Source organism: Pteropus medius, unplaced genomic scaffold (genome assembly GCF_902729225.1).
Source record: "Pteropus medius unplaced genomic scaffold, Ma_sr-lr_union100, whole genome shotgun sequence".
NCBI classification, from domain to species: domain Eukaryota; kingdom Metazoa; phylum Chordata; class Mammalia; order Chiroptera; family Pteropodidae; genus Pteropus; species Pteropus medius.
This window is the reverse complement of record NW_024349798.1, coordinates 11708309-11729900: the sequence shown is the minus strand read 5'-3', so window position 1 is coordinate 11729900 and position 21592 is coordinate 11708309. Positions and strand designations below refer to the sequence as shown.

The window sequence follows — 21592 nt, the reverse complement described above, 5'->3', positions numbered from 1 at the left end:
TTTGGTATTCAGTGACGGACGTAAGGCATCCTGGGGTCTTCAGGGCGCCCCAGAATAACCTGCATCCCCACGCTGTGCTCCCACCCACAGCGAGTTGGCCCCCGAGCTGTCACAAGCTTCCAAGACTCCAGGCAGCTTTGTTCCTGTGGCAAATAAAAAGCTGGCAGACCAGCTCTCACACAGCATCTCTGGGGAGGGCACTTGATAAGCTGGAGCTCAGGTCCCAACAACAGTGACAAATTAGGGCCTCTGGGTCCGTGAGGCCATCAGCCAGAGGTGGGACCGTGGGACCGTAGGAACACAGGGGGATGTCTTCTCTTGGGGACCCTGGAAGCTGACCAGAAGCCACTTCCCCCGGAGACGCTGATGTACAGAAAGCCCAAACAGGGAGGAAGAATGCCAGGTTCTATAAGGCGAAACCCCGACCTGAATGGCAAATAGCATTTGGGAGCAGCCAGCCGTCCGCCCCCAGAGTCTGATGGTTAGAGGCGCCCAGCTATGACATGAACAAGCCGCTGAACAAAACAGACTGCCCAGAGCACACACTGACCAGCCCAGCGATACTTCACAGCCCGACTGGAAGGTTCCTCCGACCAGGATCAGGACAAGGCGAATGCGGAACTGGATGACGGCTTGGAAGCCATGAACAAAAACGCTGGCGACTCTGAAGCAGTCCCAGACACACATTAGAGCCACATTCTGCGCACATCTGCACTTCCACTCAATGGCAACCGTCCCCCAACCCTTGGATTCTTGAACCAAGGACAGTCACCTGAAAGAAAGGAGCTACCGGTGCTGGCCTGGACCGCAGACATGAGCGAGGCTTGCCAGACCGCCCTCCTGGGGATTTCAGCTGAGACCCAGAGATGGAGGCGCCCAGGGCTGAGGCGATGATGCTGGCACCTCAGCCAAGCATAGGCCAAAAGGGGAGGGGGCGAGAATGACGAGGGAGCAGGGACAGACCAGGAGAGAGAGGAGACAGGGGCAGATCCCTGTAAGAAGAGTGGGGGCACAGAGTGAGAAGACGGAGGGACCCCACCAGGTCAAGAGGCCTCTCCCTTCTGAGCCCGGCTCCCAGGCCCACAGCGGCCCAGCACACTGTGGTCCCAGCGGTGCCTCCAGGGGGCCTTGGCGTGTGCCTGGCACCCTTCGCCACAAACCTGAGAGGAAGGTAATGTAATAACAGCCACCCCTTCCTCCTGGGCTGCGGTCAAGAGAGTGAATGCGTTTACCTGGTCAGTCACCCTACGCTCTGGACTCACTGCAAGGGCTTGGTAGGTGTGCATCACCATCACCACCACCCACTTTCCAGAAAGGGCAACGAGCCTGGCATAAGTCTCAGCCCCGCACTCTCATGAGCCACGATGCACACAGGGAGCCCTGCTCGGAGCCATAACCTGCCCAGCTCCCACAGCCACCTGGAGCGGGACTGCTCTGACCCCGCTCTAGACAGCTGCCAGCCAACAGCCCACCTGCCTCTGCCCTTGGGCCAGCTTGAGTGCGTTTCTGCTCCCTGTACGGTGACAAGAACAATGGTCCATCGTGTGGTTCAGAATGAGCAGCTGGTGAGCCCCCGTCAGTTTCTTAAACCTGGCCCTGGGAAGATGAGAAGGGCACTCACATCAGGCCCATCCTCGCTGACCTGGTGGCGCTGTGGGGAAGTGACCGAGCACATCACTGTGCCAGGCACTGAGTCAGCGGCACTGCACGCCCACGCCTCGGGGTGGGCCAGGCTCGCCCACGTGCGCCCCACCCCACCGCTCCCCATAAGCCGCTCCAGCTCACGACAGTAACAAAGCACACACAAGTCAGCTCGGCAGCACGGAACGGGTCAGGACTGCTCCCCGCTCCACAGGCAGGTGTCAGACAGCCATCTCCCGGGCACTCTGCTGCTAAGGCTGCCAGGGCCTTCAGAGCTATGGGTCTGTCACCTCCCTCTTCCTAAGCTGTGGTCAGCTTTACATGACCAAGTTCAACAATTCACTGGCAAGAAAAAAACAGGCCTGAGGGCCCCCTGGTGACTTGCCAGCCCATTCTGCCCAACAGTCACTTAGGCGCAAAGCACCCAGGCTCAGCAAGAAGCAAAGCCAAGCCCTCTGTCACTTCTGTCTCCGCAAGCCCCTGCTGCCCTGGGCCCTGGCTTCCCTGCTCCTACCCCTCCCGGCAGAGGTGACCCAGACACCCCTGCTGGTTCTCGGAGCCCAAGCTCCCGTAGAAGGAAGGAGCAGTCCAGAAACACCCACTAGAAACACTCACCTGCAGGGCTGTAGGATCCCACTCCGCTGACCGGAAAGAGGACGTCAGTGTCACCGTGTAGCACCTGCAGCGGAGCCCAGCTGTGCCTCTGGGAGAGGCAGGTGTCCCCGTCCAGTGGCCTACGGGGAAAGAGTACAGCTGTGTGACAGGATGCAGGGCCCCTGAGGGTTCGGGTCACCCACAAGCCTCCACTGGGCCTCCTACAAGTTCCTCCTTGGGAACTAGCCAGGCCGTGACGGAGCTGAACACAGAAAGGGACGCGAGCCAGGGGCCGGGAGCACAGAGTCCGGAGCCAGACCCACTGCGTTTGTTCTTTCGACCGGTTTACTGAGGTCCTACTGTACGCCGGGCGCTGTGTAGCGCATATATTTTGTTCTGGCAAACAAGCCGGCAGTGTTTATCCGGCCCTCACGAAGCTGACCATCTGGTGGGGCACATGGACGTGAATCAGTGTGCCCCCAGACGGTGTACAATGGCAGGAAGGTGGGGGAAAGCGTCACGGGAGAAGGGCGGTCTGAGGTGAGAGCTGAAGGGCGGGCAGAGCTGCCCAAGTAAAAAGGAAGAAGAGAGACGGAGGGGGGAGCATTCGTGCAAAGCGCGGAACGGGGAGAAAGCGCGGTGTGTTCCAGGCTCTGAAATGATGGCAGCCACGTGACTTTGGGCTTGTGCCACTTCACCTCACTGGATCTCAAGCCCTCCCAGGTAAAAGGGCAGAATCAGACCAGACCGTGCCCGGGTCCCTTTGAAAAAAGGAGGTCAGCTCGGATATTCACCAGGCTCATACCATCTGCTGTACTGTCACCTTATCCACAGAGTACAGAACTAACCTGTATGACCTTTGTGACGCCAGGCTGGTTCAGTGGAACTCATCTGAGAAAGGATTTGCCCACTGTAGCATGTGCCTTTGGGCAATTAGGAAACACTAATAAATACCAGGAAGTATTTGTGCAGTACTTCAAAGTCTATAAAATCACTTTGTAACTCGACTGTAAAGAAAATAAAAGCAGATCATAATCATCCCTACCTAATAGAGGAAGGGGGGGGAGAGAGGAGGGGGAAGGGAAAAAGAGAGAGGGATGGAGAGAGAGGAGGGAAGAGGGGAGGGGAGATGGAAAGGGGCAAAAGGGAGAAAGAAGGAGGAGAGAAGAAAAAATCTCAGAGATTATGTGACTTGTCCAAGGTCATCAGCCTCACGGACAGAACCAAGGCCCGTGGGGTTGGAGCCCGGGGGTTCCAAGTCCAGTCGCACAGACCTCCTGGCCACCACCCACCACGACAGGATGTAGTTTTCCTTTCGTTTAGAGCAGGGGTGAACACAACTTTTCTGTAAAGGAGCCGGTGGCAAATATTTTAGGCTTTGTGGCCATACAGATTCTTCTCTTTTTTATTAACAACCCTTTAAAAATATAACAACCATTCTCAGCTCAGGGGTGGATTTGGCCTGTGGGCAGAGCTGGCCACCCTTCTTTAGAAGCCATCGTGTAGAGATTCTGCTTTCACCCTCTCTAGCTTTTGGTCATACTTTTGACACTGAACAAAAATCTTTACAGAATTTTGCAAAATGTATCATTTAATCCTGCAGGTAATACACACATAAGACTCTTGGATGGCAAACTGGAGCGCGAAAGAGCCTGTTCTTAGATGAACCTGGCTGTGCCCCTAGAATCTGTACAGACCCGCCTTCCTGAGGCTCCGATCCTTCTGCTGGTGCCCAAGGGGACTCCAGAGGTGGTCACAGTGCCCTCAGGAGAAGGCAGCGAAAGCATCAGTGCTTTCTCTGCCTCTGCGCCCGCCCCGGGGCCGGGGAGGTGGGGGGGCATTCCACTGCTGCTGAGGGGAATCACGCCACTCCCCGGCAGCACGCGCGGGGCACGAGGCGAAGCCAGACCGCAGCAGCCGGGGTTTGGACCTCAAGTAAAAGTGGCCAAGGACCACCATGTCAAAAATGGGTTAGACTGAAGTGATTCCTGAGGCAGAGACCAATTCAAAATATGGTGCCACCGTTGGCTTAAAAACATAATGATAAGTATTGCTCTTTATCAGAAAAGTAAGATATTTATTATAAAACCTAGAAAATGCCAAAAAGAGGGGAAAAATTACACCCAAATCCACATTACCCAAAACACTACTGGGTTAGACACTATTTCTTTAGTGCCTTTTTCTTTCTTCTGCACATACTTTTTTTTACAAGGCTGTAATAAAACTAACTGCAGGATTTTACATTTGGCTTAATTCGATCCTAATTCCCAAGTTTGTCTTCATACTATTTGGACACTCTTAAATGCCATTTGAGAGGTTTAAGACCCTAAGGCTTAAATGAGAACTACCGTGCTGCTGCTGCTCTGTGCACATTCAGGTCAGCTCCAAGGTCTTGCTTCTCTAAAGAGGGACCTCGCATCTAGATGCAGCACTTCTCCCTGGGACTCTGTCCTCAGGGTAGCCCCTGGCACTGGGACTGCTAAATCAAGTGGGATAAGCATTTCTCAGGCTCGTGACATTGCGTCAAACTGTTTTCCCGAAGGCTGTCGACACTACCAGCTATCTATGAAGATGCCCCATGTGCCAGCCTTGCCTCATCAGTTAACACCTACTGTGTGCCCAGAAGACACCAAGCCTGAGGACATACTGAGAGCAAGCCATTCCCAAGGCGCTAACCCGGGGTTCGCCTTTTGTCTAGTTTTCACTTTAAATCTTGGCAAATATGACAGGCAAATTATGGGATCTGATTTCACTTTGCGTTTGCTTAATTGCTGGTGAGGTGCAACATTTTTCCATATGTTTGTCATTCTTTTTGTATGATGTTTTCACCCTACTTCTCTATTGGTGCCATAGGACACATACGAAGTGACAGAAAAACTCCTTTCTATAATAAAGATATTACCCTCTTTTAAGAAAAAAACAAAAAGCAAAGCCAACACTTGTAAACACTGAGGCAGGAGGGATAAGATTTTCCTCGTTGGTCAAAGAAGTGGTTTAACTGCTAGAAAAAAGAGGCGTAAAAACCCAACTTGCAGCCAATGGAGCATCTTAAAGACAATGAGACTGACTTTGCCGGAGGCCATCGCAGTCCCGCACCGTTGTCTCCTGGCCTGGCCACCGCCCTCCGCAAACCTGACTGTGCTGTCAAACTGCTAACGTTCTGGCCCCTCAGGCACCTCGGTCTCTCAGGGACATTAGCTTAGAACCCAAATGAAAGTATCACTCGGTAGGCCACCTCATCATTCCTCTGCTCTTTTCCCAAGATGCTCTGCAGAATGTTCACTCAAGACCCCCTGTTTACACCGGGAGAGGCTGCCCATAATCTGCAGGAGGCTCAGTGGCCTCAAAGGGCCTGGGCTCTGCAAAGGTCACCCTGAATTGTCCTGTGTTTTACACATCACAATGCTGGCAGCTACCTTGGCTTGCAAGCTGGGCTGCCTTCAATGGTACCAGTCTAGGAGGAGGAGAAATGACTGTGTTTGAGGCCAAAAAAACCCACAAAGTGAATCTACTCAGAGATGCATTCAACTACAGAGACATGGAATCCAAGTGGCATTTCCTAAAAGGCCCAGAATAAGAACTAAAGGCAGGTATGATGGTTAATTTTAAGTGTCAACTTGGCTAGATCATGGTAGCCAGACATATGATCCAGATGTTCCTGGGAAGGTATTTTTTAGATGATATTAACATTGAAATCAGTAGACTTTGATTAAAGCAGATTACCCTCCATAATTTGGGTGATCCTTGTGCAATCAGTTGAAGGCCTTAACAGAAAAAGACTGAGATTCCCCAGAGAAGAAATTCTGCCAGCAAATGGCCTTAGGATTCGGACTGCAACTCCTCCTTGGGTCTCCAGCCTGTGGCCTACTCCGCAGATTATGGATCTGCCAAGCTTCACAATCATGTGAGCCAATTCCTTAAAATAAATCTCTCTAGATAGATAACTAAATAGACACACACAGACACACACACACACACACACCCTACTGGTTCTGTTTCTCTGGAGAACCTTGCCTCATACAGCATGTCACAAGACCTGGATCCCAGGTACAAAAACATTCATAGCCTGTGAGCAAAAACACAAGCAGGAAAGTTATCCTAACAAATACTTCGGAAGGAGAAAAAAGCCTTGTGCATAAAAATCTTCATGTCAGAATGGCTGATAACAAAAAGCAAAAACAAACAAAAACGCTGACAACCTAAATACTCGATAACGGGGGAAGCTTTAGCAAATCATGACATATTAATCTGACTGAAAATCAACCAATTGATATTCATAATTATGCATAAATATGGAAAATATTCAATAGTAGAAGATTTGGAGTGTAGCATCACCTAACTTTAACCCCAGCTTCACCCATTGCTTTGAGTAATCTCAATTCTCTACAGAACCTGTTCTTTCATCTCTCGAGTCAAGGTGATACCCACTAACCTAAGGATTAGGATGAGGTATAGACGTAGCTTGCAGCATCTGGCTTATCACAGATGATGGATAAGGTAATGCTACTGATATGGGAATCCAAGTGAATGAGGACCGGAGGGGAAAAAAATCAAAAACAAAATCAGGCAGAGTCTCATGAAAAAGAAAAAAACTCCTATTAAAACCACATCAAAATGAAAAGCTTGGGGCTAGAGACACACTATGCTCCTTAATCGTAGCGTGAAATCTCGATGTCTTCATTTCACTCTGATGGGTGGGCTTTGAAGTTTATTTGATGTGAAGACTGAAACCAAGCTAAATCATGCTGTCTTTCTCGAAATGTCAACACCCATGCCAACAGGCTTACACACAGTACCCCATTAAGTTGACAACAACCCCATGAAGCAGGTATTATTTTTCTTCCAGAACCCAGATGAGGCCTGAGGCTCTGGGAGGCGAACTAACTTGTCTAGACTAGTCCAACCTAAGCCATGGAGTGAGTAAATGAGAACCCAGTTGTCTCGATTCCAAGAACCAAGCTCTTAACTATGCTTTTCTGCTTTATGCCTTCACATGCATCCAGCACCTTCCGCAGGTATAAACCTACAGCAACTCCAGGGTTAAAGCAGCAAGTGCGGGCAAATTCATGCTGGTCACAGCCCTGCAGATAAATGCAGAAATCACCAGCCCACAACTATTCTCTAGAATAGCCCTGTTTTTCTCCAGAGTTTCCTATGCTAGTGGCAAGCCAGCGGTGGGAGGAAAATCTAGGAAACAAAAATAAAAGATGTATATATAAAGCAAAAATTTCAAGGCACACATCTTGACACTAATTTTGCAATACATACCTTCAAACATACTCCCTTCCCCTCTCTTAGTTCTCAGCAAATTAATAACGCTCCTTCCTCCTAAATTAAGATCTAAAAAATGAATGACGTCCCAAACGAATATAAAACTTGTACCCTTATTTCACCCAATACTGAGGAAAGAGAAAGCAGTTAATGTAGCACCCTTTGTCAGATGCTCAAGTGGAACTTACTTCTCAGGTGACTCCAAGTGGCCCATGTGCTTCCTTCCCGGCGTGTTCCTGTAGACATCGTCCCCGTTTTCATCCACATCTTCATCATCGATGCTTTTCACATCGATCTTCTGGTACCCAAACTCCCCATTTGAAGAAAGAGAATCGATTTTCCATGAGTTGCTGCTCTGACTCCCATTGGAATTCGGCCCAAAGGGGCTTTCGAAGGCCGACACGATATTGAGGGAGGAGCGGTCCGAATTCTCCTCCGAGCTCTCCCCAGCCCCTGGTATCTTTCTAAAAACATCGCCAGAGTTCTGCTCGTCTTCCTCATCATCAAATGAAATAATGTTGGTCACTTTCTTCTTCTTCTTCCTTTCCTTTTTACATTTGGCATCTGGCAAAAGAAAAGATATGGCATAAGAAAAATTAAGTGGTATAAAGGGATGATCGAGCGATTTTGCCACTAGATTGCGGAAAATCCTCTAGTACTCTACTGAAAAATAAATTATAAGATGAATTCGGATATTTTTTAAATCCTTAAAAAAACAACTGTTTAGAGGAGACAAAATGGATGTGGGCCTCTACTTCTGACTTAAACAATTTTTGATATGTCTCCTCGGGCAAGGGAAACAAGAAAAAATAAATAAATGGGACTACATCAAACTAAAGTTTTTGTACAGCGAAGAAAACCATCAACAAAATGAAAAGACAGCTTAGTGAATGGGAGATTATTTGCCAATAATACATTGGTAAGAGGTTAATATCCAAACTATATAAGGAACTCAAACAACTTAACACCAAAAAAACAAATCACCTGATAAAAAAATTGGGCAGAGGACCTAAATAGACAATTCTCCAAAGAGGACATACAGATGGTCAATAGACATCTGAAAAACACTCACCATCACTAATCATCAGGGAAATGTGAATGAAAACCACAGTGAGAGATCGCCTCGTACCTGTCAGAATGGCTATCATCAATAAATCAACAACAAAGTGTTGGCGAGGATGTGGAGCTTGTGCATTGTTAGTGAGGCTGTAAACTGGTGCAGCCACTATGGAAAACAGGTTCTCCAAAAATGAAAAACCGAGCTACCATATGACCTAGCAACTCCATTTCTGGGTATTTATCCAAAGAAATCCAAAACACTAATTCAAAAAACATCATTGCAGCATTATTTACAATACCCAAGATATGGAAGCAACCTAAGTGTACATCAATAGACAAATGGATAAAGAAGAAGTGGTACATATATACAATATTACTCAGCCATAAAAAAGAATGATATTTTACCATTTGTGACAACATAGATGGACTAGAGGGTATTATGCTGAGTGAAATAAGTCAGAAAAATGCAAATACTATATGATTTCACTTATATGTGGACTCTAAAAAATAAAACAAATAAATAAACAAAACAGAAACAAACTCATAGATACGGAGAAAAAACTGATGCTTGCCAGATGGGAGGGGGGTAGGAGGATGGGTGAAAAAAGTGAAAGAGATTAAGAAGTACAAATTGCCAGTCATAAAAATTGTCACAAGGATGTAAAGTACAGCATTATAATAACTATGTATGGTGCTTGATGGGTGCTAACTTACTGGGGGGATCACTCTGTAAGTTATATAAATGACTAACCTCTATGTTGTACACCTGAAACTAATATAATATTCTAAGTCGACTGTAATTTAAAAATAAATTTAAGAAAATAAAAAATAACTTAAAAAAAATACGCCACAGAGCATATGTTAAAACTGTTCCTTCTAAGCAATCCTTCTAAACACTTTGATTCGAAGGGTATTATCATTACTGAAATGATTTTCGGTGTTTCACTTTGGAAATGCTCTCATGCCTGGTAGATGAGACCAAGCAAACCAGTTTGGGGTTGTAGTCAATTGTTCGATGGCCACAAACTCCTTACCACCCCCACCCCCGCATAATGTCCCTTTACGATGAGACTTCGCCACTCCTCCCTTTAAGAATGGTATCTGTTTCTCCACCCCCTTGACTCTGGACCGGCTCAGAGTTCTGCCTTTACCAATGGGAATGTGGCAGAAATGTTGGTGTGTGAGTTCCAGAGCTTGGGCATCAAAGGGCCTTATACCCTCCAGAAATGCTACCCTGACACCACCACAGAAGGAAGCTCATTTAGCTTACTGGGGGATGATAGGCCATGTGTAAAAAAATGTGCCAGCCAACAGTCAGCACCAATTTCAGACACATGAGTGTGGCCATCTTGTATCTTCTAGTTCAGCTACCAGCTGAATGCAGCCCCACGACTAAGCCCAGGTGACACCGGCAGAAGAACCATCCTGCCAACTGCAGAATCATTAAAAAATAATAAACCATGGTTATTTTAAGTCACTACACTTTTTTGGAGCTGTTTGTTACACAGCAAAGACTAATGGAAACAGAAATTAAGATTGCCTTGGTTCCCACTACTTAGATGAGCCAGTTTGTTCACCCATCTTACTCATCAAAGTTGTGTGTGAGACACTGAACAAATTCCCAAAACTCCATTCCATCCAAACAAAGGTGTGACATGTTCCACCAACGTATCACAACTCGGAGACAATGTCAAAACAGGGTCCCCGAAATGAATGGGAAGGGCACCCCTTTGGATATACAAATTCCAGTGTCTCTGTTACACGAAGCCCTGAGTAACCCTGTTTCTATGTCATTCGTGTGGGGTCTCTGCTCAAGAAGGAGAGGACAAATAGATAAAGCCACATGTACCAAAGACACCATGAGATTCTGTGTTGTCACCATCATTAATAATCCCAAAGGGCTCACCATGATTATTGCCTTGTCTAAGGGATCTGACAAGGACTAAGAACTTAAACTCCAAATTTCCAGTTTTACTGTAGCAACATTCTGAATGTTCCAGAAGACTCAAGGAGTATTGTAAATGTACCATAAAATTAATCTTAATTAAGTAATCTCTCCCCCTGGCCTCCACTTAAAGTCTTCTCCCCAATAAAGGCAAGCCTGATAGTGTACAGTCTCCATAGCACCCTATTTATCAGAAGGATAATTAAATATTTGTACAGTCTGTCATTAAATAGCCATCCCCACCCATTCCAAAGGAGACTGAAGGCTAAATGCCAGTAATCCGTCTTACTTGGCTCACTGCCTAGCACACAGAATGCATTAAGCGAACAAATAAATGAATGAACAAAGGAACAAATGAATGAATGAATGAAGATCAACCTCATCTGGCTTCACGTGGCCATCACACCCTCCCTTTCAGCTTGCTCTTTTTCCTCTATCATCTTCCCATTGAGGTATGGCTCCCAGATCCCACTTGGGGTGAATAAGGTTAAGGAAAATAAACAACAAACACGAACTAAAAATGCAAGCACATCAGATTTCATTCCCCTTGGCACTTCCAGGTGACAAGAGGTGTCCACCTCAGCCACAGTCTGTTGTCCTCTTACTCGACCCCCTCTGTTCTACCTGGAGTGCCCGTTCTCGCTCACCGCCACTGAGGTTCTTGGACACGACGGGCAGGGGGTCGGTCTCCTGCTCAGGTTTGATGAGGATGGAGACAGCAGAGGATGCTGTGATCTCCCGGAAAAGGCTGCTCACTCCTTGCGTGGACTCCTTCAGCAAGGAGGTCATGTTCTGCGTTGACTCCTTTAAGAGGTCCGAGACGGTAGGAGCAAACTTACTCTGCCCGTTTAAATCCTTGTTGTCGATGTTGATTGCGAAGAGTATGGAGTTCAGACCTGCCCCCAGAAGGGAAAAGTCTGGAGTGTGTGCTGCTGAACAGAGTCCCACCTCCAACGCGATAAACAAGTTGCAGACATCACAGTACACGCGCACACTGGTCTTCGACGTTGATAAAACCTCCTGCAAAACTGGGGTCAGTAGACACCAGCTCCCATAGGAGCTGAGTCTTGCCAGATTCTCTCCCTATCTGTCAGGAGGTGGTTAAGGTGTAAATTCTGGGGGCAGACTGCCTGGGTTGAATCCCAGCACTGCCACTTAGGAGCTATGAGCTCTTGGTCAAGCTATTCACAACCTCTCTGAGCTTGTTTCCTTATCTGTAAAATGGGGACACAGTAACCCTTTCACAGGGTAGGTATTAAAGATCATCACCCACCAAAAACTCTCATCTAAGTCAGTAATCACAAAATGCACCAGGATCATCATAATTATTACTTTAGGCAAAAACGTGCACTGGTAGCCTATGGCCGAACAAGGAGATCATGGTTGAATCTGACTCTTCCTCATCAACAAACTAGACTAACCTATCTCTCAGTATGTGGGACTCGGTATAAACCTTCAGGAAAGGAAAAAAAGGAAGCAACTAGGACCTGGAAGAAAGAAACAAGCTACCCAAGTTGTCTCCGTCTTTGCGTGAGAGTCAAATGATAAACAAGTTAACAATTCACCAACTAACATCTCCCCAGGGCTTTCACATTGACAAATGGTGAGGATGACTCTTTATCACATCTGATTCTCTCATGGCCTTGCAAAGGTGACTGCACTGCTATCAGGATTCCTACCTCGCAGAGCAGGAAGGTAAAAGACAAAGTCCACAGGATCTGACCCAGGAAACCAGGCAGTAAGGGGTGTGGCCAGGCTTCAAAGGCAGGCCTCCCACCTCCAGTTCCCTGGGTCTTTATGTTACACCTGCAAAGCCACAGCCAAAAACCCTCAACCCCATACTTTCCCTGCCAGGGTACCAAATTCTAGATAAATGGACTCAATGCTCCATGCCACTCAAGGAAAGACAGTGACAAGTGACTCATTAAGTCGGTAAGGGACAGGGAAAATTGTAGCATCTCTTAGAGCTATAAATTCACTCCCAAGCAGCCTCCTCTGCTCGCCAAGCTCCAGAACACCCATCGCCCCTGGCCTTGGCCAGGCTTACCAGCTGCCATGGTAGGAAGCATGCTAGACTTTTCTTCATCCATCACAAAAGACCAGTCTTCATAAAAAGTGCTGCAAATTGAAAGAGAAAGGGAGAAGGCTCTGAATAGTGGTTCTCTGCATCCCTTAGCCAGACAATGCCATTATATGGCTTCCTGGAAAATCTGTGCCTGGTCATCCCGGAGTGGATATAGGAGGTCTCTGCTGGGCTGAAGCTTCTGGTTATAAACAAAGGATTGACTGCCATAGCCTACGACTTCCTCATTGGTCCCCTGAGATCTTCAGAGTCCCCTGAGCTTGAGTACTGAAATAAGCATGAGATGTAAATGTGGTGTTTATGAAGCAGCAAATCAGAAACACTCAAGCAAAGTCTCCAAGAGACAAACAGGAAATGCAAGCAGGCCCACAGGGACCCCCTGACTGGGCTAACACAAGAAGACAGCATTTCAGAAAGAAATTTTAGAGCTCCAGAGCTCTATTGACCAGGGCATATGTACGTAATTCTGGCTTGTGCTGAAGACTCAAAAGCCCAAGTTATCCTGGGCAGGGCTGGGAAGCTGAAAAAGCCCCACAAATCTAAATGGTGAGGGAGAGTAGGGGTCAGAGAGGCCTACAGGATCTGATCAAGGTCATGCGGCAATAAATCGTACAGCGGGAGTCAAAAGCAGGTCTCCCAGTCCAATTCCCCAGCTCTTTATCCGGCCCCCTGCTAAGCAATAACAAGCAAATCTTCTCAACCCCCTGACTTCCCAACTAGACCAGAGAACTCTAAATTAATGAAGTCAAAGTACAGTTTCACTAAAGCGCAGTCAGTGATGAGTGACCTGTAGTTCAGCAAGAGACTGGACATATTTGCTGCTGAAGTGACTGAATACAACTAACAGAAAGATTCTGAGAAGAAATGCATCGTTTTTCAAATACCTACCCAGCAACATGTCAGTGGAAGCACAAACTACATGTTCGAGCTGGCATGACAACTGTACCTGATTCCCAAAATTGTGATTCTTCAAAAATCTGAGCCAGTTATCATGTATGTAAGTATATTTGGTTTTCCCACATTGAGTTAAATAAGTGGCTAGTGATCCAGATAAGTTCAACTGTAATTCTTAACAGCAGAATTCATTTCCGCTGCTCACTGTTAAATTCAGCTTTAATGTTGAGTGTACAACGCTGAACTACTTGCAAACGACCTACTGGAAAGAGCTGATGAAAATTCATTTTAAGGAACATGAGTATGTTCTCCTTAACTAAACCTGTCAATGCTCGAGAGGTTCACACGGGCATTCACAGCCTGCCGACTCAGACCCTAAACAGCACACAGGTACAGCCAGCACCAGTCGTCCAGCCCCCATCACTCCCATTTCAGACCCACAGAGTCTGAAATACAACCGGACAAAGCATTACAGACATCAATGGAAGAACTTCAGGGGTAGTTGTAAGAGACCCAGCACACAATCCCAGAACGCCTAAGAGGAGACTCGAGCCAGGGAACACACGGCAAGATATGAAACCAGAGGAATGTATCACGGAAATCCCAGATTGTTGAATTAAATGAAATTTCACTGTTGAGGATCTAGGCACTGCTGATGTGAAAGTTATTCAACGGACCAGGGCAGGATTGATCACTGTCCCTTTGTGTCATCAAGTGACACAAAACTAAATATATGGTCCACCATTCTCAGAATAGAAAGGAAAAAAAAAAAAAGCCAAAGAGAGACAGAGACAGAGAGAGAAAAAAGAGAGACAGTAAAATAAACATCACGCGCACAGGAAAAATGACAGGACCGTCGATGTTCCTGAAGGGAATGTGGCTGACTGCACTACTGTTGGCGCATATTCAATGCCCTCTCCCACCGCTGCGGCATAACCATTCCTCCCCACACTGCTGCGCTTGCCTGTGGCCATGTGACTTGCTGGCCAGTGAAATGTGAATGGGGATTAGGATCACTTTGGGCAGAAGCTTTAAGAGTCAGTGCTTAGTTCAACTACATCTCCATACAGATGGAGCCTCCATCAGCCTGGGTCCCTGGAATGAGAACCCCTGCTCACCCATGACAGACATGAAATGGGAAGAAATAACCATAGCTGTCTCAACCCTCCCTGGTTGTCGTGATGTTTGTTACAGCAGCATAACCTGGCCTATACTACCCGATAGAGTGAACTTTATGACAAAGAAAAAAAGAAAACATAATAAACTAGGGGGTTGTTTCTTAATAGGAAATGACTTCTCTCCCCAACTTAAAACTTCCATATTCTTTCAGTCTGTTTGAGAGTGATTAACCTCAAAAACAAACAAACAAACAAAAAACAACCATAAAGAGTTGTAAAGAACCCAGCACACAAGGAAAGACAAAACACAAAACTAGGCACTAAACACCCAACATCTAAAAAAAGAAATCCTGAATCCGAAAGAAGCTCAAATCAAAATTCCACAAAGTGGAGAACAGGCTGTGTCCTAAGACAATAGCTTTCTCGACACCCCCAGACTTAATGATAATAAGCATTTATTGAGTACTTGCTGTATTCAGATGCCATGCTGGCCCTGTACAGGCCTTCTCTCACTTATTCTCCAAACCAAAGTCCCCACAGCACCCCGATCAAACTGGGGCTGTAAGAGTGAAACCCAGTTGCCCCAGATGGAGGAACTGGGATGCAAACCCAGGCATCTGACTCCAGATTCTGTGCTTTCAAGCGCAGGCCCACACCGCCTCCCGGAACCCCAAGCGGCTGGTACCTGAGCCTGCTGCGGTCAGCCAGGAGCATGTGCAGGTAGCGCTCCAGCGAGTGCTCGTTGAGGGCGCAGCGCAGCCAGGCCCGGCCGCGGCCCACGTCGGAGGCGATGTGGCGCAGGGAGCAGAAGCGCTGCAGCTCGTGCTTGTTGAGGACCTCCTTCACGTAGAACCAGAACACCGGCTCTGTGGAGACAGCGGGACAGGCACGCGGCACTCGGCCTGGGGCACACATCGTTTTTAGAGGAACGTTCCCTGAGCGTCTTTGAAGATGGTTAAGTTACTTCCTTAGCACAGAAAAGGAAGATGCTGCAGAGTATACCGAAAATAAAAATGACCCCTGATTCCACCATCTAGACAGCCATTGTTAACGTTTTCATGTATTTCCTTCCAGATATTTTTCCTGTACCTTTCTTTTCTATACAAAATTGACATCTGTGATCAGCTGGATTATAACCCCCAAAGAGAACCATGTCTTAATCCTCGGAATCCATGAATTTTAGCTTATCTGGCAAAGAGAACTTTACAGGTGTGATTCAAGTAAGGCTCTTGAGAAGAAGAGATTATTCCGGGCGGTCTCTGAGGGCCTGACATAATCACCAGCATCTTCCTAAGAGGGAGCCAGAGGGAGTCTGGATGCAGACAAGGAGAAGGCGGTATGACCAGGGAAGCAGAGATTGGAACAATGCAGTCATAGCCAAGGAATGCCAAAAGCCACCAGAAGCTGGAAGAGGAACCAGAATCTACCCTGGAGCCTCCAGGAGGAACGAGCCCTGCCGTCATCTTGACTTTAGCCTAGTGGACTGACTTTGGACTTCTGTCTTCCGTACTGTAAGAAAATTAATTTGTTTTAAGCCACCAAGTTTGTTATAATTTGTTAAGGAGTCATGAGAAACTAATACACTATCATATTGTGTTTTGTGTATATATAGATATGCATACATATACATAAAAATATGCACATACACACACACACACACACACACACAAAGATATATAGAATTTTGTACCCTGGTTTATTTCTTGTCTTGTCTAGATCATGAACAGTTTCCTGTGACATTTAAATACCTTTGGAAACATGATTTTTGATGGCTTCCCAATTAAACATAATTTAACTATACTGCGGAGAACATGACATTTTGCCAATTTTCCCGCATACTGCTTTGAACATCCTTGTACATAACTAATTGTCCTCATTTCTAGTTCCTTAGGAGAGATTTCCAAAGGTCTGAGATTACAAACAGATTTAAGGCTTTAAGAGAAAACTAAGAACGTTTGTTTTTATCTATAAAATAGTCATTTTACCTCTTCACATCCTGCCTTTTTACCACACCCACACGGTTTTTCATCACTGTAATTCTAGTATCCACCTAATTTTGTGATCCATTTTCTGCACTTAACAGTGGCTCATCGACAGTTTTTCACTCTGCCAATTATAGTAACAGTTACAATAGCAAAAGCCAATACTACTACTTATTGAGCATTAACTACAAACCAGCCATTGCACTAAACATTTTAAACTGACCTCAGTCCTCATAACCACCAAGGCCATTTCCACATCAAACACAAGGTCCGAGGCCTGCACCGGCGGAACTCATCTAGTGACATGCATTCAGTAAGCAACACAGCAGAACAAGACCTCAGAGCTGTCTAACTGCATCCCACAAAATTACACTGCCTGTGAAGTGAGGGGGCATCTACCTTCTTCAAATGGTCATGTTCACAACTGCTTAATAGCCAAGGGAGAACATGCTGAGTCTGCTGCCAGATGGGGATTCTAATCCGGGAGCTAAACAGGCCCATAGACCCCTCTGAGAATGTGACGAGACCTGTGACGCTCCCCTGCAGAAGGATGCACACACACACACATCTCCGTAACTGGGCGCCAGGCTAATAAGCTCACTAATAATACAGCTCAGCTGGCCTTGACTGCATTCTAACCAGAAGCCATGAGCTGAGTGAGGCGATGAGCCACCAGAGTCAAGAAGGGCTTGTCCCTAACAAGATTCCAGTCTAGTGGGCAGGACAGAGGCAAAGAGATTGTTCAATGGAATGACCTCAGGCAGGTCACTGGACTGTGCTAAGCTTTGGATTCTTCTCCAATAACATAAGCCCCGACGCACAGAACTGCCTGGGTTACCGGGGTAACTAGAGGAACGGGAAGTAACACTCTGAGCACGATGCCCAGCTCTTGATGACCAACCATGGTTTACTGAGGAATTACCCTCTCCTACGGGAGCATTTGTGTTGTTTCCTCTTTACCTTTTTCTGTTAACAGCATCTAAGTATATGTGTACACATGAGTGTGAGCGGGCGTACGTATTTGTGGATCCTGCCAACTTCTGGGATCATTTACAGTAAACGCCCAGGAACAACAAAAAACCACAAACTGGGCAGTTCGCTCACCTTCTGTCCCAGTACCTAAATGTCAGACCAATCCCTTTCGCCATCAGATCAGCCCAAACCACACAAGTGCATAATACTTTCTTTCCTCTCGAAGCCTCTCTCAGAAACTAGGACCAGGGTTACTCGGTGGGAGCAGCAACCTGTTTTGAAACATAAGCAGACAAATATCTGTCTATCCATCACAATTTAAATCAAGTGACTCTCACCTGCAGCCTGTCTTTCTCGAAAACTGCAGTCACCTCCCTCTGACCTTGAATGCACATGAAACACTTGAAGGTGTGTTTTCGCCTTTCAATTTTGCAAATTGCTTACTGCTACAGAATCCTGAAGCATGCCAGAGCGATGCTGTAGGTGATAAGAATTATCCCAGCAGGGCTCCGCTTCCACTGCTAGAATTAATGTGATCTATTTAAAGTGCAGCTCACCTGCCACTTAATGCTTGCAGTGTCCGTAATTTAATTTGGGAATATACACCGACCTCCTACTGCTTTGAAATAAGGGGCTAATTCTAAAACTGAGTGAGGGCTTCTGGTTCCCCCAGTTCCTAAAAGCCATCTGCCAACCAGAACAAGAGCCAGGAAGGGGTGTCAAGGAGAATGACCTGGGGCCACTCGTTAATAGAGGATGACTAATAGCACAAGGCCTTTGGCAAAGTTTCTAAAAGGCTTCAAGAATTCAAGAATTCATACTTCCGGAGGCCAAAGATGATCAAAACCTTGGCTCCAATTCTAATGCAGATGATGTGACCTTGGGCAACTTATCCTGTCCTTCATCTTCCTCACCTGTAAAATACAGTTTGCTATGAGGGACAAAATGAGAAAACAGAACATACATGGCAAGTGCTTAGTGCCAAAGCACCGAGGCAGCAAACAGCATCCCCTCCCCTTTTCTTCTGGAAGCAGCAATCCCCTTTCCCAGGGGAACAGTGTCCCATCGGAACCTTCCCTCCCACAGGGGTGGGCAGTTCGCCAGGCTGGGCAATCACCTGGCCACAGCAGGGTATGTGCCTCGACTCACCTCGCTGGCCCCACCCTCATCCTGGCCCTGTTTGACAGTTTGTGCATCATGGATTTTTTTCTGTATTAATCTTGATTTTTTTAACATTGCATGAAAATATTATTCATCTTAATTGCTGAGTTTTTGATGCTCCCATAAATTCTGTGGCTGAAATGAGTGCCTCACTGACCTCGCCCCAGTCCCAGCCTGGACCACAGAGTCCTGCCCACAACTTCTACCTGAACAACCAGAAGAGAGAGGCCTTGTCTCCTTCTAGAACTGAAGTCCACAAACAAAGGCCCAAGGACCAAATCCGGTCTACCACCTGTTTTTGTCGGTGAAGTTTTATTGGAACACAGGCCCACCTATTTGCTTACATATTGTCTGTGGCTGTTTTCCTGCTACTAAACAAGTTGGCAAACCTCAGGAGCTGCGACAGACCTATGGCCTAAAATACTTACTATCTGATCCCTTAAGGAAGTTTGCCAACCACTATTCTAGAAGTAGGAGCTCTAAAAATCATGGAATCCTGGAGCTATTTTCCCCCTGGGACCTGGGACCATTTCCCCCCTACCATGCAGAACGAGCCCACCTAGGGAAGACGCCAACTCTGAGAGAAGTGGGCTGAGAGAGGGAGACAGATGTAGGGGTGCTGAGCCCCTAATCCAGCTCCACCCCTAGATCTCTTAGTTACTTAAGTCAGTAAGTGCCCTTTTTTGCTTAAGTCTAAGTGGCTTGCTGTCACTTGCAAGCAGGGGAAGCCTAATGCAGTGAGATAGGGTATGTTCTTCAATCATTTGACAATCATTTATAGAGACTGACAAACATGCCATGCACAGAGTAATGCCCTCAGGCACTGAAGTGGCAAATGCATCGTGCAAAATAAACAACAAAAAGCATTACTCGACAAGAAACAAACAAACAAAAAAAAACACTGACAAAGTTCTAGGCTCCTTGTAAACAAAGAAAGGACTATTTTCCTCAAATACTCAATCCGAAGGCAGACAGCTGGTTCAGAGCCTCTGTCATGGGCAGAATCTCCAATCTCTTAACCTTCACCTACCTCACTGTCTCAGAAGACTGTCGCCACTTTAGGAAAAATGCCCACAACTGCAGCAGAAAGAAAGAGGACAAGATAAAGCCAGCTCTATCACCGTTTTTTTCAGGCAAAGATAAGGAATCCCTGAAAACCACAAGGAAGTGGAGAATAGGATGTCAAGGCTGGCTTCATCACTCACCACCCTTGACCTAGAGAAGGATATCCCACAGCCCCAAGCAAAATCAGGTTCTATTAAGCTAAAGAAAAAAAAAGAGAAATAGATTTTAGGTAGGAAAGAACAGAGTCGACCATTTCAGGAACAAAAAGGAAACCACGGGCTTCTGTATTCCAGCCAGAGACCCGGGTGCACAGGAGCTCCTGAATCCCAGTCATGTCCCCAAGTGGACGAGCCTGACTACAAGACACAGTGGATACACAAAGAGCTGTAGCTTTGTCACTTGGCCATCTCCCAACCAGCCATAAGACTGCCTCCTGGAACCAGAATGCAGAGACTGTGGTTTAAACGCGAACATAATAAAGACTTGTACAAAGTATGTAAACTTGATCATTTTGTTTGCTTTTTTTCAATTGTAAAACATGCACGACAACATTGACCATTTTTTAGTGTATTATTCAGTGGCACCAAGTACATTCACGATGTTATGCAACCATCACTATTAATTCCAGAACCTTTTCATCATCTCAAACAGAAACTCTACAGCCGTTAAAAAATAACTTCCCCATTTTTCCCTCTCTCTGGTAACCTCTATTCTACTAGGAATTTGGCTATTTCAGAAACTTTATGTAAGTGGAATAATACAATACTTGTCTTTCTGTGTCTGGTTAGCATCTTTTCAAAGTTCATCCATGCTATGGCATGTATCAAAACTTCATTTCTTTTTATGGCTGAATACCATTCCATTATATGGATATACCATATTTTATTTATCCATTCATTTGTCAACGGACATTTGGTTGTTTTGACCTTTGGCTATTGTGAGTAATGCTTCAGATGGACATGGATATACAAGATCTGTCTGAGTCCCTGCTTTTAATTCTTTTAGGTGTATATCTACAAGTAGAATTGCTGGATCATATGGTTAAATCTGTTTAACTTTTTGAGGAACCACCAAACTATTTTCCAAAGCGGATGCATCATTTTACAATGATACTTTTATTTTTTTGGTAGAGATGTCTTTATATCTCTTCAATTGATATTAACTGTTATTAAATTCCCTTTCACTTAGTTCTTAAACTCTCAGTTAGAAGAAACTTAAACTTCCCAATTAAAAGTAACTTAGCCACTTTTTTTAATTGTGGTAAAATTCACTTAACATACAATTCACCATCTTAACCATTATAAAATATGTAATTCAAAACTTGATATCTTTTGAAAGAATGAATAAAGGCATAATAATCTGAGATACTGGGTTGCTTTGGGAGACTTCAGTAGATTTAAATTTTAAAATTAAGCATCCGTACCGACTCTAGAGAACAAATACCACTTACCTTGGTAGGGGTGGATGGAGATCACTAAAATAAAGCAAGAAAAGGAGAATACGTTGCCACTGACTGACCATCCAGGACCTGATCTCCACTACCTCTCTGCTTCGCCTTGTTCCACTCTCCCTGTCACTCGCCCTGCTACAGCCTCGCTGGCCTCCGGGGTGTTCTTCCAACAGGCCAAGCCTCGAGGCCTTACCCAGCCATGAGAACAGAAACCACACCAGGCAGTCCACTGAAGGAGTTTAATACAAGGCATCTTTTATAAAGACTTTGGAAGAGCTAAAAAGCCAAATAGGAGATAACCCTAGGGATCACTGATGCCAGAAACCCAGAGAGACAAAAGGAACAGGCTGTGTTACC

At 46.1% G+C, this 21592-nt stretch overlaps 1 protein-coding gene across 6 annotated transcripts in view; it reads right to left on the bottom strand.

The window, feature by feature from the left end:
• Positions 1 to 21592, bottom strand: part of SNX29 (sorting nexin 29) — a 440342-nt gene that overhangs the window by 371384 nt on the left and 47366 nt on the right. For 2 of the 6 annotated variants that reach the window (XM_039885359.1, XM_039885358.1), the window contains exons 5-9: positions 15291 to 15471; positions 12558 to 12628; positions 11158 to 11406; positions 7695 to 8070; positions 2257 to 2375 (exon numbers count right to left, since the gene is read on the bottom strand). In XM_039885359.1, the coding sequence (XP_039741293.1) occupies positions 2257 to 2375; positions 7695 to 8070; positions 11158 to 11406; positions 12558 to 12628; positions 15291 to 15471 (996 nt within the window). Of the gene's footprint in view, positions 1 to 2256; positions 2376 to 7694; positions 8071 to 11115; positions 11407 to 12557; positions 12629 to 15290; positions 15508 to 21592 lie in introns of all 6 variants that reach the window. The other 4 variants (XM_039885356.1, XM_039885357.1, XM_039885355.1 and 1 more) reach the window with 3 other exon arrangements.